The sequence below is a fragment of the Halyomorpha halys genome, unplaced genomic scaffold (genome assembly GCF_000696795.3).
Source record: "Halyomorpha halys isolate HHAL.00 unplaced genomic scaffold, Hhal_1.1 Scaffold208.1, whole genome shotgun sequence".
Taxonomy (NCBI): Eukaryota; Metazoa; Arthropoda; class Insecta; order Hemiptera; family Pentatomidae; genus Halyomorpha; species Halyomorpha halys.
Window position 1 is genome coordinate 132443 of NW_027109100.1, and position 17945 is coordinate 150387.

General features: G+C 29.8%; 1 protein-coding gene across 5 annotated transcripts in view; it reads left to right on the plus strand.

The window, feature by feature from the left end:
- Positions 1–17945, plus strand: part of LOC106679546 (supervillin) — a 394230-nt gene that overhangs the window by 64247 nt on the left and 312038 nt on the right. For all 5 annotated transcript variants that reach the window (XM_014418761.2, XM_014418757.2, XM_014418760.2 and 2 more), the window contains exon 2: positions 13069–13129. In XM_014418761.2, coding sequence (XP_014274247.1) covers positions 13101–13129 — 29 coding nt within the window. In that variant the 5' untranslated portion in view covers positions 13069–13100. The remainder of the gene's footprint in view (positions 1–13068; positions 13130–17945) is intronic.

Here is a 17945-nt window from a genome sequence, read left to right on the forward strand (position 1 = left end):
GCACGTTGGGCACCGGGGGTCGATGTTCTTTCCAAAGCTCATATGGATGGAAACAATCGTTTGGTTGGTACAAATCGATTGATCGACCAAACTTAACTTAACGATGCTTCTCTCATTAGCAATCTTATTGATAAGAAAGGTGAAGATGGAGAATTAAAATAACCAATACAATTAAATGTATTTTTTTCTGCCAAGACTTTGGAGTCCTATCCTATATTGCCTAACTATGGTTGGGGGTCAAAGTGGACCTTGACTTTGGTTGGTGGACAAAGTGGGGGTCAAAGTTCATTTTGTGGGACCGCCACTCAATGAAAAAGTCAACGCCCGAGGCCGGATTCGAACCGGCACCGCCAATAAACTTCAAATTGACAAGACTGTGTCTTAACTACTGAGCTACTGGCGGCCCAATCAAATGTATTTATTATATTTTTAAAATTTTCTTATAGCATTAAAAAGTTATATACTGTATTTTAAAACTTTTTTTAAGCTGAAATATCCCAGTTTTAATTTGTTTATATTTAATTTTTGATATTTATGTTAAAAATGTATTTATGCACATAGTACATATTTATGCACATATGTTGATGTGTATATAACATAAAAATTCATGTCAATGAACTTAAATCAATCTAAAATGCCCTGTCTGTGCTTTAATGATTAAAAGTTAATAAAGAAAAAAATACAACGTCTAGGATATATGTTAAAATAAATAAAATATTATATGGGTAGAAGGCATCAATAATTCGGCTAAAGCTGAGTCACTAAATGCAGGTATCATACTTTTATTGCCAGAGTGATCTTGAGGTACACAATATAAAGATTAACAGCCATTTCTAAAAATAAAAGTGCTCAATTTAACAACTAATTTTCGAAAAATCAGTTATTGGGAGTGAATTCCAGAGTGTAATATTTTACTTGTTTTGCGAAGTAACTATACAAAGGACAGACTATTTTGATTGGATTATAAAAGTTTCTGCGATGAAGGAGAGATATACACACGCGAATAGACAATAGCTTTGAAACTATTTCGTCAACTTTACATACGACCTTCCTTTCCTAAGTCGTGACTTCACAGTACTAAAATAACTTGGTTTTCATTACCTTATTTTGCATGATAAATATTTCTGCATGACAAGCAGCAATTTTCAAACAAATGAAATTACCAACCTACACGAATATATCCAGCAGATCTTCAATAAAAAACGAATAAATTCTAATCTTTAAATTGAAATTCTTAATGCATTGTTAACCATCGGGGAAAATATATTTTTTGTGCTATAAATGTTGCCAACTCCTGCTATAGAGTGGTCTCTGGCCATTAGCAACTTCAGGTGAATGCCTCACTTTTTATGATAGCCATTTAGAGCACTAGGCCCTCTGTCCAGACATGTCCAAAAGCTTTTTCTGTGTCTATCCTGACAGTAACCGTATGCTCCCGATTTTGGAAACCATCGTCAATTTTCTGGGTAATATAAGCAACCTTCCGTAGATCTATAATTTCTAAATCCTGCTTTCTCAGGAGTTATTAATTCGATTTTTTCCCAAACACCAGGTTATTCTCTTATTTACTAATCTTCCATAAGCTTGCCATGACAGCATAATAGAGTAATAGGCCTGAAGTTGGAGAGCTCGTTTTTTAGGTTTTGAAAATGGGCTCCTTCCTTCCAGATTGGGAGGATTTCGCCTTCGTTCCAGCTGGTATTGAAAAGTCTGAGGAGTCTCTTTTTTTATTTTACTGATAACTTTATGATCATTTCGTTCATAATACCGTCTGTCCCTGGAAAGCTTTTAATTTTTAAGGTGCCAATGGCATTGTCGAATTCGGAGGGGCGTATCGAAATCTTTCCCCTTAAAATGTCTGAGAAGGTGCTTTATTATTTTTGCCATTGATTGTGGCAGCTTGTATTATATTAATCTTCAATAAGAATTATAAAATAATGCGCATAGATATAAACAAAAATGCAGCTTTTATTAAAAGTTTTTCAGATTTTAAAAAATAAACTACAAACAAGAAACAGAAAAAAATAGCAATTGAGCCAACTAGCTGAAATAAATGTTCCTCAGACTGCCAGCAATTAGATTATAAACCAATGTAAAATATTGACGTCGCCGAGGAACTTAGTTTAAATTTTGTCAGTCGTTTAGCTGAGTTTGTAATTTAATGTAAATAATTTTCATCTATTTAAGGTAATTTAAATTAATAAATCCCTAGGAGAGGAGCCTAAACTCGATTACCGCCTAGAGCAAACCCCTAGATTACGGCATAATGAAGGTTGCTGACAGAATAGCCCTGAACAGCTGACCCTAACCAACTCTAACAGGCTTCACCTTTAGCTCTTTTGGAGGTCTTCTTCTTAGGTCTTGGGTCATTAGCATCTCCAAGCACCTCATTTTCGGGTTTCTTCATTTTATAATCACGTTCATATCGTTCTTTAAGCTTAAATAAAATGTTCTTGATAGGCTTTATTAATAACATTTAATCAGTAATTACTTTATTATTGCATAATACCAAATGGTAACGCAAAAAATAACTTAAAATAAAATGACTTAAAAATAAAATAAAATACAACCTTGTAACGATGACTATTTTAAGATCCACTTTAATAATTTAATGTGTATTTCAAAATCACATTACACTAACCCTCGCATGTTTCTTGCTTTAATGGTTAGGTTGTATAATGTAAATTTTCGTCTCGCTCGAGTTCCATGGCAGGGAATCCATCAATGACGGTACCGCATTTTAAATTCGTCAACAATTTAAAAACTATGTGCAACAATCACAAAGAGTGTTCATTGCAAACGAATCCTACCTTCGTGTTAAAGATAAACAAAAATAAATCTGAAAACTTCCAAATTTTAGAACTTCTAATAGATGAATATTTGTGCTCTTCGCGTTTTAATTAATTAAAGAATTTCTCCAACCTTTGAATTTAATAATTAACTCTTGTTTAAGATTTTATATTTAAAAATTCTAATGATTCGGTTTAAATACATTGTTTCAAATCTTGTTAATTAACTTTAGCAGTTTATTTTTGTTTTAATATAGCACAAATATATATTTATGCATAAATTGTATGTTTAGGTAATTAAATTAAAAAGTTTCTGATAAAGATTTTAGAACAAAGGTCGAATTTACAGATTATACAGTACTATTAAAATGATTTTTTTATCATCTACATCCTACATTGATCATATTTATGTTTCCTTTGATTTAGCCTGCTTTTATTTTGTAATAGCAGAAATAAAAAAAACAAGCGTGTGGATACTGACGCCTGTTGCTCCCTTTGTTTACCAAACATTTGTACAAGTCTTAGATTTTATTAAGTGACAAACGTCTAGATCCTGCATAGCATCTAAAATTAGTAAAAAACAAATTTTTAAAATTTCCTTCCTTATGTAAATGTTTAATTGCAAATACTCTTGTTTGATACACGTGTGTTTCTGATTTATTTTACTGAGACATTCCTAGAAATTTGTCCAGCACAACAGAGGCCGAGTTCCCTGACAATCCGTTATGGTCCCTTCCTACCTGCATTCAAGTCCTCTTGCTGTCTACAAGTCGTTTTATAAAAAAAAAATTATTCACTCAGTGCTTTTTGAAAATAAAGGTCCATTTATTATTTAGCTAGATATAGTACAAAAGCCCAAGATGAGAAAAAAAAGGCAGTTATCTCACCCCAATTTTTGATTACTTTAATGAAAACTATGTATAATTACTAGTCAAAATTGATGAGTCTGTCAAGTATAGGTAGGGAGAATAAAATATGGCGACTGTTTTAAAGCAATAAAAAAAAAACTAATTTTTCATTCGGAGCACTCTATCTCAAAAAGTAGGAACAACACAAGAAAACCTAAGAGAACGTCATTTAAAGAAGAGTAAATTTGCTAAAAATGTGAGCCCTAATAGAGTTATTTGCGTTAAATAGTTTTCGAGATATAGCTTTTTAAAAAGCAACATTTCATAAAAATGCTGTATGGGACGTACTGAAAGATCAGTAGTTAGTGAATTTATTTTGAAAAATTTTAATATTTTTTTTAGTGGTGAGGTCTTTTTTAACAATACCTGAATAGAATGTTTTTTATTGCAGGAGTTTTCCGGAGATTAGTTAGTGCTGAAAAAATCATACTAAAAATTAAAATAGAATCTGTAACCCATTAAAATATATTAATAAAACTATATGAACGAAGCAATCCTTCCCAGCCGATCTCTAGATCAATACAAAAATAACCGCGACAAGACAGCATAGGTCCGGCTACGTGTTCCTGACGTAACTGGAGGCAGGAATGCAGAAGATCCCGTTTAACCACTTTCACTACTTCTGCTAGGAAGCGAACAAATAAAATTAATATAATTCGTTTTTTATTCTTATATCATTCTTTCCTTAATGTCCTGTCCCATTCAGAAAAGTTTTCTATTTCTTTTTTTTATATATCAGTGAGTAATTTCACACTCAGAATATGAGATTGTTCCCATCATAAACTTCCTTAGGAACGATTTTTTTTTTTTTATTACGAAACGAAGAATTATTCTTCATATAAAGAAGTTTTCAGTATACTTAAAATTTAATTAATTAATTTTCAATTATTATCATGTTTCAGGCATAAGGTCTCAAAACATTATTTTTTATGTAATTCATACCTATAAGTTGTGTTGGTAGTCGTAAAACCTGTTTCCTCGAGAAAACTTCCAGACCATTTCTACAGATTTCGTTTGTATAAAACCAGATTTAAAACTAAATACCCAAAGCTACAATGGTAAATTATATTAACATAAGTAAGTTATTTAAGGAAATAACAATTATAAACATATATAACCTTGCAAAAATTAAAAACCACGAAGGTGTTATGACACTACCTCCATTACACTCATGGTATTGTTCTGTGTACAAAACAACAATGAAATCTACCCTCCAGCACTTTTTAATGATCTCCGATGCAGCGTATAAGACAATTATTTTTAATAAATGTAACTGAAATATCCTAATAAAAAGTGTAGAAAAATTACAAAAATATATTGCTTATTAAAATATATTTATTCAGTCTATCGGTCCGAGTTACAATTATTTTCAAATTTCACGTAAAATCATACGTTCAATATGATATATTTATTACTGTAAGTTAAGTATCGACGAAAGCAAAATGTCAAAAAAGAGAAGAAGGAATAAGATCTAACACGTTTGAACTGCTGTAACATACTATCTTTATTGGGTTCGGTACATCTCTTTATATACATTCGAACAGCTGATCTCGTCAGTCAGCTGACACTGAAGTAACAGCTGACTAAGGCTGTAATTTGTAATTATTTATGTATATGAAATTGGATTATACAACCAAAAAAAAAATTAAATACATTAGTTCAAAAGGCCAAAATACAAGATAAATAAATTATAGGTCCTTGAGACCTAGATATCGTCCTGAAAACAAACTTAATTACACCAATGTTATCCAAACCCCTCATAAATTGAATGATAATAAAATGTTTATTTGTTTTGTTCGCTAGTTCATATATACATGGTTACATATATCAATATTGTTAAATATTCTACAAGAATAACATATTGAAAATCATTTACATTAATTGATAGTAAACACTACAACTTAGCTGTGCATGATGCTACCATTTCTCGCAATTAAAAAAAAAAAAAAATAAGGGAAAACAAACAAAAACGTTACTGTATATTTAACATTATCAAAGAACAAAAAATACACATCCTATTGAAAATATAAGTATTGTAATCTACGTTTAAAATTTTAGGTTATATAAAATAAATAACTAATTCAAGTTTGAGCTCTGTTCTCTCAGAACGTGGGACAACTTGACAAGGTATGAAAATAATCCTCCAATGCCGTTCCGTCACAAGCTATACAAAGTTTCTGTTGGTCCAAAGTATATTTGTGTGAACCGAAATTAAGAGAGATTGTATATTTCCACGAAAGTCTCAATTGGACAATAAGTCTCAGATAAGCTATAGGGCAGCAAATTATTAGGTTGATCTAGGGAGCGTTCGCTTTAATGTATATCCTACCACATCATCATCCATTTAGGATGATTCCCGTCATATATATTGAATGAGAAAACGTATTTTATTATAATTATTGCATATCTAGTTTCTAAGGATTTTTACAAACCTGTCCTACCTGAGTTAAAAAATTTAAATGTGACCAACTAACAACTTAATGCATCTTACTGTGTTGTAAGAAAATATTATCCGAACAAAACTTAGTCAGATTTATATTATATATGCGTCTGTACCCGGATTCCTCTTTCTTTTCGGCACCAAATAGAATAAAATAAACGAATAAGACATAATTTTAGAGGTTTACTAGTCATGATTTCATAAGTATTTGTATTCAAAGGAAGTTTCTAGCGGCAGTGCTGTTCACGAATCCTCCACATTCTCAGATACAATCTCCTGGATGTTGCAAGAAGGAAGAACACCGAAGACCGCATGCCGTGAAGAAATCCCGGATCACGATGCGGCAAAGATCACTACTTGATATTTAACGTTCATCAGAGGCTCTGGTATTAGCAATTATAGGTTAGCCATTGTGCTGTCTACTCCATTTAGCTATCTCTTCCAATAAACAGCTCTTAGGAAATAAGATTTACTGGAAGCTACATAGGAACCCTCCAGCCATTGTGCAGGCAACTTGATATATTTCCTCTGGAATTTTAAAAGGGTTATTTAAATTTTTAATGCAGCATTGGAAAATATTGTAGGTTTCTCAATCCCTTATTGTTTATTTAGTTATTTGACCGAATATACTGCTAAAATTAGTGATTATTACCGAAAGTATTGTTTTATTATACAAAGAGTAGTAGTAATCTTCTAGACTGAATAAATAAAATATACTCTAATTGGACGTTTTTTATTGTATTTTCCCTAAAATAATATACTTATGCACTGCATCATACATCATTAGACAGGGCTGGAGGTGCTTTTCATGGATGTTTGCAACAAGAAACAACACCATAAAAGTGGGGTAATGGACCACTATGGGTCCGAGATTTTTCTCTTTTTTCTTCCACCCTCTATAAATATTTCCTGCAGTTAAATTTTAATGAAACTATAAAAATTTAAATTAAATTGGACGGTTCATTCAAAGTTTTAATATTAAACTATTAAATCATCAAACTTTTAAATCATAAAAGCATTTAACTATCTTTTAATATTATAAATAAATCCATTTGCCTCCATTGCAAGCAGTTTTAAATATTTTAGTTTTCATCCCTTATAAACTTTCTCAATTTCTTGAACCAACTAAACATCTGAGCATATATAAATAAGTGGAAGAACTTTATAAATTGGTTAGTCCTTACGAACACAAGAAAACATTGTTAATAAGAGACAATAAACTTATTCAACCAGCACATTAATTTAAAATTATAAAATATGAGGAAAATAATGAACAAAATGTTACAATATTTTAATAAAAAATCAAAATAAATTGGTACCCTATTATAAGTCAGTTATTGTGGAGCTTCACTAAACACCCATGTACGGGCCTAATTAACGCAGTATAAAATTGTACAAGAATAACGTTCTATACATACAAACATAATCGAACTAAACATATATTGGTGTAAAAAACGTCAAACGATCTGGTTTTTTTTTAATTATACTTCAAAGATGTTTTCTTTCATCGCTCTATTTTTCACCAAATTGTAAAACTAAGTAAAATATATGTTTTCTTTAATATAAAATAAAAACAGATAATAATTTAAGAATAACTTAACCGAAATCTATCGCATCAACGATAGCAAGGGTAAACGCCATATCTTTCGCCGAAATGCATAGATTGTGGTTGTAGATATCGCCCTTCTCTACACAAATGGTTTGCCAGTCTGGGATCTGGTGAATAGGAGAGAGACATCTCGAGGTACGTTTTATAGTTTTTCTACAAATTATATTTTTTCTTTTTCATAAAGCTTGCAGTTATTAGTTAGTATATAGATATATGTATGAGGGCGAGAAAACTAGTTTAAGTTAAAATGATTAAAATATAGTTATTGTTCACGATAAAAAATTAATAAATCGACAAATTTCCTGAATTTGTTTTAATTAGGTTTTTTATATAAGAATTTTCAGTTTATAAATATGTACAATAATCATAGCATTGTTTCGGGATATATCCTCAAACGCTACATTTTATACTTTGGTACAAAATAAATTGAAATAAAAAAAAGTAACACAAAATAGAATAAAACTATTAATTATTTTAACAACAATATATGTTTAATTAACTTATATTTGTATGTACTATATTGTTTTTAGATTATTTCCTGTTACAGTCATTAAAGAGTTTAAGGAATTAGGGCAATATTAAAAGAAATTATGAGTCAATTTGTTTATCAATTCTTTACCGGTGTTTTTATTTAATTCTGAATCTTAGTTATCGCTATGTAATATGAGTAAATGTTTATAATTCTGAGGTATTTGTTTTGGAATATTGGTAATTTTTTTTTTTTAACTAGGTTAAGTTAGTGAAGTTCTTGAACATAATTTTCCACAATTTGTACATAATTTTTCTTTCATTTTCTAATCAATCCTTCCTAATTATGTAAAGACTAAGCAAATATTATTTCACGAAAAGTTTTACATCGTTTGTATTAACTTAATTTTATTTCTATTACCTTTTTTTTCTCTCTAGTAATAAAAAAAATCAGAAAGCATAATAAAAAACTAAGTTTTGCGTAGAAAATTCTATAATTTTTTAACATTTTTTATATTTAGTAAAAACATGAGCAATAAAACAAGAAAAAAGATATAACAAAGAAGAGATTAAGATATCTAAAGACTTCCCGTAGTAGAGATAAACGAAATCTGCAATTAATTGCCTTGTCCCTGTAACAAATGACACAACATGGATTTATCATCATTATCTTAACGATATGAGCCGTTTGAATGGTAGTGAAGAGAAGTTCTTAGTAACGAACGTACAACACTTATAGGATTCATTTCAGAATAATTATCATAAAATCAACAACAATAAATATTGATCGTAAATTACTATGACTAATAGTAATATTAATAAATAATCCGTGGCAAGATAGCAGGAAAATTAAATAAATTATTTTCAATTTATTTTGAATTTGTCAATTTATTATTCGGCCATAATCGATCTGACCATTAATCCGATTTCAATAAAATGTTTAGAGATAGTTCAGGTCGATAACTACTTTGTCCCATATAGATTTTATCAGCTTCCTTAGATTACTTACACTTGTGCATGCGTGAACGTATTTTCGTCGACACATCTACATGAAAACGCAAGTCCGGTATGGCCTTAAACTGGAAGGAAGTTAAAAATTAGTGTAAAATACATTTCAGTAGATTTCGTCAACTGGTTATGCATACGGAAAACACTATTTTAACAGCGCCTTGTCCCCTAGATTTTACTTTCAAAAGGCAAGTTGTTAACCTTGAGATGTAGACAATAACGTACGGAATAGAAATCTGGAAAAATAATAGTAAAAAAAAGAAAAGAAATATTCAGAAAATAAAATAGAGTGATAAAAGAGACAGGGGAAAAAAAACTGAGAATTTCATGCTTTCTCACTCTAGTTCTTGTTTTTTTAGCTGGTAAACAAGTTTCACTTACCACAATATATACATCCACTAATTTTGAATAAATAAGTGTACTTGTTGAAGTTATCGCTATAATTGTGAAGGCATCATGAACAAAAATGTTTTAATTATCTGCTATGATAATTTTGTATTTTAAGATACGTCGAAGTGTAAATAACAAATATAAATTTTATTTCTGCCAAGAATACAACGGTTTAACCAAAGAAAAAGAAGTGTCTCGGCTTTTCCCTTTAGAATAGGATATTTATTTTTTTCTCCATTATCTATGCATACAATTCTTTAATATTTTTTATTTATATAGTGTTTATTATTGCTAACAATGAAAACTGCTTATTTTTTTAAAAATTCGTTATTTAAGTCCAGTCATACGATTTCGACGATGATAAGACCTAGCCAACATTAAAGAATGTTGGAATCTACATTGACATGGTGAGTTTAATCAAAATAGTTGGAGTCGCTTTTGAGAAAATGTTAAATATCAAATCAATAAAGTAGCACTTTCGGTCAGTTAATTTTATGGGAAAAGCTGTTGTCACATCCCAGACATGTGCCTTAAATGTGTAATTTCAGTTTTATACGAATTTTCGTTTTTGGGCTAGGCTCTTCACTCACAGACCATTTTGCGAGACTAGGGTTTTTGCACTTAATGGACATCAAAACATATATTTCTATTGAAAAGTGGCATTCGACATTTTTCACGAACGCAATACTTTCCCTTATTATAAATAGAATATTTAGGTTAGTGAAAGTAAAAACACATGAAAGAGACGACTATATGCTGAAGGTTGAAGTAACCACCAAAATTTATATAATAAATTCACATAATAAATTACTAATCTGGTTTTGAAGTCCATGGTATGCGTTAGAGGCATGCCTTAATTCAACCAGTGTTGTATAGCTTTAATCGTATTTTAAAATTATTTTTCTCTGATACTAAAGCTATATATTCTTGAATAGTAAACGAATACACGTCTCGAATAACTATCTAAATGGATATCCTTATTTTGTCAATTTAGTAAACACAAAATTATTTTCCAAACATTGAATCCAATTGAACAACGAATTAAGGGAGTTTTTGACCTTGTGAAATTCAAGGTGAAAGCTAAAAAAAATGTATAATTACATAATGGATTACGTGAGCATTACCAGAGCAGGTTAAATATCCTGTTAAATTAAATGCCCCCCCACCACGGGATCATCATCAAAGGGACAAAAAGATTACTCTTGCGTCATGGCGGATGTGCCATTATCAAACTCATCATTACCTCACCTGTAATTTACAATCATTACTATTCAAATGACTCAGCTGAAATTTAATTTATAAAGATTATTTCTTTTTTTACTTCAGGGGTTTCCACTGATGATGTATCTTCTATAAAAAATATATTACTAAGCTGTGAAGCAACTTATCTTTAAGGAGGTAAAAAATAAGTATCTATAAATCACGAATTTTCAATCAAATTTTATGTAACCAATTACAAAACGTAAAGGTTATATTAACAAATTGAAATTATAGACTAAAAAATGGTTTAGTTTATATAAAAATGTATTTATTTATTATACAATTATTTATTTTGTAAAATCCATAAATGTCGTTGTTTTCGTTATTAACATTTCTTTGATCTTTTATTAAGAATATATATATACCTATACCTCCCCATAGTCAATTGTTAAAAAAAAAAAATGTACTTCTTACATTAACCATGTAAGGTCCACCAGGCCGATCTGGTATTAAACAAATAAATAAAAATATATAAAAGTATTAAATATTCACTATTTTATATAAAGTGATAATATTTTATCATAGGTCTCAAAATTTAAATTAGGGAAAACATTACCTCAGAAATGTTATTAGTCAGTTGAAATCAACGTGAGAAACTGAAGGGTCACTTACCTGAAAAATGTTAATAATTAATAATTGTATATTAAATAAAACTAAATGAATATTAATATTTCAATTTTAATTTCAAAATAATTGTATTAATTTTTTTCTAGATATATTATATATTTTATGAAATTACTTTTTCCTTACTGATTCTTTATCCTTATCATTTACATTCAAAGTTTCAGCACCTTGTCTGAGTTAATGGAATTTCTTTGTAAATTAATGTTAATATTAATAATTTGTTTAAGTTATAGGGAAAACTATAAAGAAAACCTATATCACAGATGTTGATAAGTTCAAACAATTAATTTTTAGGCGTAAACTAATGATATTTTACACATTTCAAACATCCCAATAAACCTTTAGATGAGAGAAAGGCTCCAAAATGTCGAGTGTAAATTAAAAAAAGGACCTATGGGAAAGAAATAATTTCATAAAATAAATAGCACGTTGATTTTTTTATATTACTTTTTTTTATACTACATTTTTTTTTATACTACATTTTTTTTTATACTCCCATTGTCCCAGCTGTGGCACACCTAAATCCTGTCAAGTGAACTATAATAGTTAGAGAGAAAACCTGGAGGTTGAGCGAGTATTCTGAACATAGATTACTTCCTTGCTACAACCTATAGTAATTACATAGATTGCTACAGTCTGCAGCAAACAATCTTTCCTGTGTAATTTTTCAATGCTTTTTTGCTTTTTATTTCAGAGCACTATTTTCATCTTTATGTTGCCCTTTTATATTCCATCGATGAAAATTCAGAATAGTACAAAATGATCAAAAAACAAATTTTGACAAATAGACTAGTATATTATGTTCATTCATAACAACCATCTTTGATGGACTGTTCCTCCTTTTACGGATTAAGTCTCTTCTATGTTTCTTCGACAGATTCCCTTCTAGGTAGAAAAGGAATCGTTATTCATCGGAGGTTTTTATTCGACCTCTATGAATGGGTACATCATTTATCTCAAGCAACTATCATTATGTTAGGAGTTAGAAATTAAATCCGCCAAATAGTTTATTGCTCTCTTCCAAACGTCCTAATCAATTATGAACCCAAATCATTGAAAATGTTTTAACTTTTCTTTTATCATTTTATAACAAAGAGCATAAGACCATGACTGCAGCCTTGAGGTATTCCTAGTTTCGAACTGTCTGTAGTGACAGTTTGTGGTTGTTACTATGGTAGAGTGTACGTTTACAAAGGCTGTCAACACCGGATATTAGGCCATGTTTGACATTTCTTTTTGAAACGAATAAATTTAAATACATGTATATCTCAGATTCTCATCTAAAACATTTTTGAATGGAAATAAATAATAAATTATAATGGGTATAAACAAATAAAAGTAATATTCTATTAAGAATATTTTAAGTTTTTACTTCAAGATGAAATTAACTCTATATATTTTCATATTAACATTAAAGAATAAAATTAGGAATGAAGAAATAATAAAATCACTCTTAACAATACAGAAAAATAAATCATCATAAAATGGAACAAGGTTTATTTTATTAACAAGTTTAATTTAAATATGAACTCACACAGAATCTAATTAACATATCATTATTTATTGTTTCAGAGGAATGTACAGTTGCTTGCGAGCGAGTAAATATGGTGGTAACAGCAACACACAACATGAAGTAAGTTAAAAGCATATAATTCAATTTTTAAGTAATATTAAAATATAATATTATTTATAATGATATTAATATATAGTTAAATATTTATCTTATTATTATTACATATTTACAATAAATTCCTGGTCAAATTAGGATGTAGAAGGATCTTATTGATAAAAATCTATTTCTCTCTATAAAGTATACGCGGTTCAAAATGATCATGATAAACCATAGTATGCTCATTGATATATGAATAAACCTAAAATTATATTATCTCCAATTTTTAATTATGTAATTAGCGATCGTCTACAAGCATGTTTAATCTAACGAATCATTGTGTTAATTATGAATAGAATCCCATTTCTTCAAAATAGTGCCTAGTTACAGATACCAGGCTAATTATCAATATATCAACCTGATTAGTCCTACTGGATACGATCTAGACATATATGTAAATTACATAATTATGTAAATAGAATTTCACTATATTTAGCCAAATTTAGAACGAATTAAACATATACAACTAGTTTTTACTTTATTGAATAAGATATATATAATAATAACTGTTGCAATGAACAACAGGCGGATATACAATTATAAATAAATTAAATTACTATTTATTTTTAGTAGTCAATTTTTTATAACCGATAAAATACTAGAATTGACATCTAATTAAACTAAACGAAATTTTTGAAAATCAAGAATCTTAATTTTATAGAAGGTTATATTTTTAAAAAAATCAAAATATCTTTTGGAACTATACATGGACATGTAATTTTTTTGTTGGACAAAACTATGGAGTATTTTAGTAATAACTATATACCAGGTGTCAAAGTATATTCTATTTTTTTAGAAAAAGTAAAACAATACTATAGGAAAAATTTATCTAAATTGGTTTGTATAAACAAACAATTTTTGAAATAATTCAAGAACAAGAAAGAATTTCGAATTTGAAGAAGAACCAGATCATAAGCATTACATTTACAGTATATGGAGTCACAAGATGTAGAAAATTGAGAATCTCTCAATATTGGTTTGGGAAAGGACTTCAACCCACACCGATATTGAGAGATTATTTATATTACCTAGTACCTCTTTACCATTATAAATAAAACACAAACTATACACTAGGTTCATATTTTAAAATTATGTTTTTTAATATAATTTAAATATGGTTCTGTTACTATTATTACACTAGTTTTCATTCGGACTATACATTATGAATATTCATCATTGACCAATTTATAACCGTGAGAAAAAATTATTACTTCTATTTCAAAATAATAAACTAATATATACATACAAGTACTGTATTTTATAGCGTAAGCTATATTCAATTTAAAGGCCCGTTACAAAATGAGATAGTAATTTATTTTTTATTCGTTTGTTTCTTTATTTTGAAGTCTTTATGATGATGACATTTCATATTTTCACTCTACCTCCTCAAACGGTCGTGATATAAAGTCTATAATCGGCAGCCAATTAAAATCGAAATGGAGGATGTCGGGTTCTATAGATCACCCCGAGGTGACCTATGACTTCAGGTCAAATTGAAAATAAACCAGCCAAGAAGGTCTGTATCGGAAAATATTTCGGAATGGAGGATGAGAGGATCTCTTTTTTTGTGTATGTTGGATGCTACATATCTTGAAACTTTAATGTTTTTGGTGAAGGGGAATACTTATTTCTCGATAAATAAGAAAGATTTATAATTAAAAATAAACCATAAAAAAAAAAAAAAAAAAAAAAAAAAAACAGGCAATGTTGTTTTACTAGTCTACAGATTCAATTCTGTGATTATTTTCTTATTTTGAGAAAGATTAGTTACTGTTAAAAAAAAAGTATTTTTAACTTGAAACCTTATCTTGTTGCATAAATTAATTCATAATTTACAAGTTCCCACTAATACTTTTTTATTTATTTTTTAAATTTTGGTTCTCCATTTTTTTGTTTACCCCCACGTGATCATTTCTAAAATACGAGGTGGAAGGGTTTATCTACTAGTAACCAAACTATTCTAACAAGAGTAGGGAGTCCAGTGTTCATTCCGTGGGTCCGTCACGAAATAAAATTCAATCTGCCCAAGACTGATTCGAACAGTTATAAGATTGCTAAAGCGAGGCCTTAACTCTCTGTTACAACGGCCACTCTCCATTAAGGGAGTGTGCCGCCACAGCCAAGCACTCAGGAACCCTCGCCTATACCAGCTATCTGGTCTTCACAAACAATCCTTGTAACGCATGATATTAAACATCATATCAAATATGATTACAATCACATTTATGAGTGAAACTAATACGATTACTTTTGAATTGATTATAGGAAGATAATAGGCAATCAAAGTTCAAAAACTAGTAGAGAAACTATTCATTATTTTTATTAGATTACGATTTATTTTATTTGCTTTTTTTTTTTAAGCCATTATTCATCTGATTTTTTTCTCTATATCTCTAGACAATAGATAATATATGGTCAACTAATAATCTTCCGTTAGATAGTTTTGTAATTTGTACTCGGTACAAGTGCACTGACTAGTACAATGCCGTTTTATACTTTTTAACTCTACATCACTTATAGTCGTCTCCACAATTAAATAAAAAGTATTAGTAGTTGTAATTTGAAGTTTGTAGACCTGTATTTACGGACTAATACTCCTTTAATACAAATAGTCGTCTCCATCATATAACAAAAATTATTACCGTAGTTTCTGCACTTGTATTTCTGATCTTATGCTATTAGCTTTCATCATGAAATGGGGCCCTGAAAGTTAACGAAAGGGATTATCTGAACCTTGACTACAAACTTCTAAAATCTTGTTTATGTCAAGTTCGTAGCCTAAATAAGATTTTCGATAAACCTGTACCAAGGACGCAACTATAAGATGTAGTATAGCAGTATTATCGAGGATTTAATTCAACTCACACGCGTCTGTCAAGTTTTTTTTAGATTAAATTTAACGATTAATTGTTATTTTTTTTGGAAAAATACACTTTCAAGAATAAAAAAAACAACCCAACGTCATCAAACCATAATAAATTGCAACGATGTTGAATAAAACAAGTTTTAATCACAGTGTGCCCTAGGGGCAGAGGACCTGACAAATTGCAAACCGTGTCCTTTTTTAAATTGAAATTTTTGATTTGCCGCCCTTCGGTGACATAATCGATAGCTCAAGGGCTGACAACCAATCACCAGCCCTCATTTCATTAAAGCCAGTCAGCTAATTTCATTCCCTCCGCCGGACTGAGGGTCCTTCTGTTATAGCATTTAATCACCCAGTTTCTAACTCCGTAGCGTTTAAGAGCCTAATGGCTTTGAAAATTATCCCTCTTCAGCGCGAATAGGCGCTTTTCCTTTTGGATTCGAGAGGCGAGCGTATTGAAAGGAAAATCGTATTATTTCATTTTTTAACTTAATGGAATTATCATATTTTTATTTATATATACAAAGTAAAGTCGACAGTAATGTAGAATCCTCATAGAATATATTTGTGAGTCAGTTAAATTAAAACTCGTTAGAACCATTTTAAAAATAAAATGTGAAAAACTGATTCTACTGAGTGGTACTTACGGCCAGTCGATTTTAACGAAATAGTAGACGTAACATCTTAAGGAGGGTATATTCCGCGTTAAATTTGTAATTCCAGTTTTATACTACTTCTCGTTTTTGAGATGTTCACATACACGCACACATATACAGGCCTTTTTTTGTAAGACCTAGTTATTTGGACTCTGAGGATCTTAAAACTGTGTGCTTCGGTCAAAAGCTGGAATTCAAAAATTTGCACGACCGTAATAATTCCCCTTATTGTACGAGTTGATCTGAAACAAACAGTACGTATTTTTTTTTTTTTTTTACTAAAGTTCAGCCTGGTGGTTTCATCGTCTATCGAATACTAAGAGCTCTTTCGTTAAATAAACAGTCAAAAATCATGTCTAAAATACAGGGCTTCTTAATGAAAAAAACCATCACAAGCTCTTCAAACACGATTTTGAAAAACCAGTTTAACCAATCACAGCTGAGTATTCGGACGAAGTGACTACGAAAAACTACACTAAAGTTTTGATTGAATGCTGTCTTTGAAAAAAATATTAGTACAACTATATATACTTAATGTGTTAATACATAGAGATAAATGAATATCTGAATGAGCAGAAAGATATTTAATTAGAAATTAAACTTAGTACTTCTAAGAATAGTATGGAGAGTTCTTGTTTGTATAAACAATTTGCTAAAGAAACCTGAAGAGCAAGCTGACCTGACCGGTCTATTTAAAGTAGCCTCTAAAGTACCTCGAGTCTCTTTAGCTTATCTTAAAATAGCGGCACTAGAGTTTGGTCACGTGAGCTAGTAAAATTACCGTGGGATAGCTTCTAAATTTATCTTTCTTTGTTATTTTTTCAAGTAAATAAATAATATCCTTTATAATAAGGAAATAAAACAACATATAATATTTTTTGGCGGGTATACAATTTTAAAATGAAATAAGAAATATAAAAATAATGTTATGCCATTAATGTTTATATTGATTTCTGGCATAAGGGGTGAGACTTTCTCGAATGAAGTACAGTCTGGAATACCATTTTTTGACCACTTCATCGAGAAGTGGCCAATTGGCCAATGTTCTCTTACAAGTGGTCCAACATCTGTTATTTATTAGCATGGACTACTGACTTCACCTACTCCCACAGAAAATAATCCTTAGATGTGAAATCACATGATCATATATCCCAGTTCATTGAATAATTACTCAAACTTATGGTCTCAATGTTTTCGCAATAAATTGAAGATATTACAGTCCCTTCTACGCAGGTCACGAGGCTTCATTGAAGGCCTT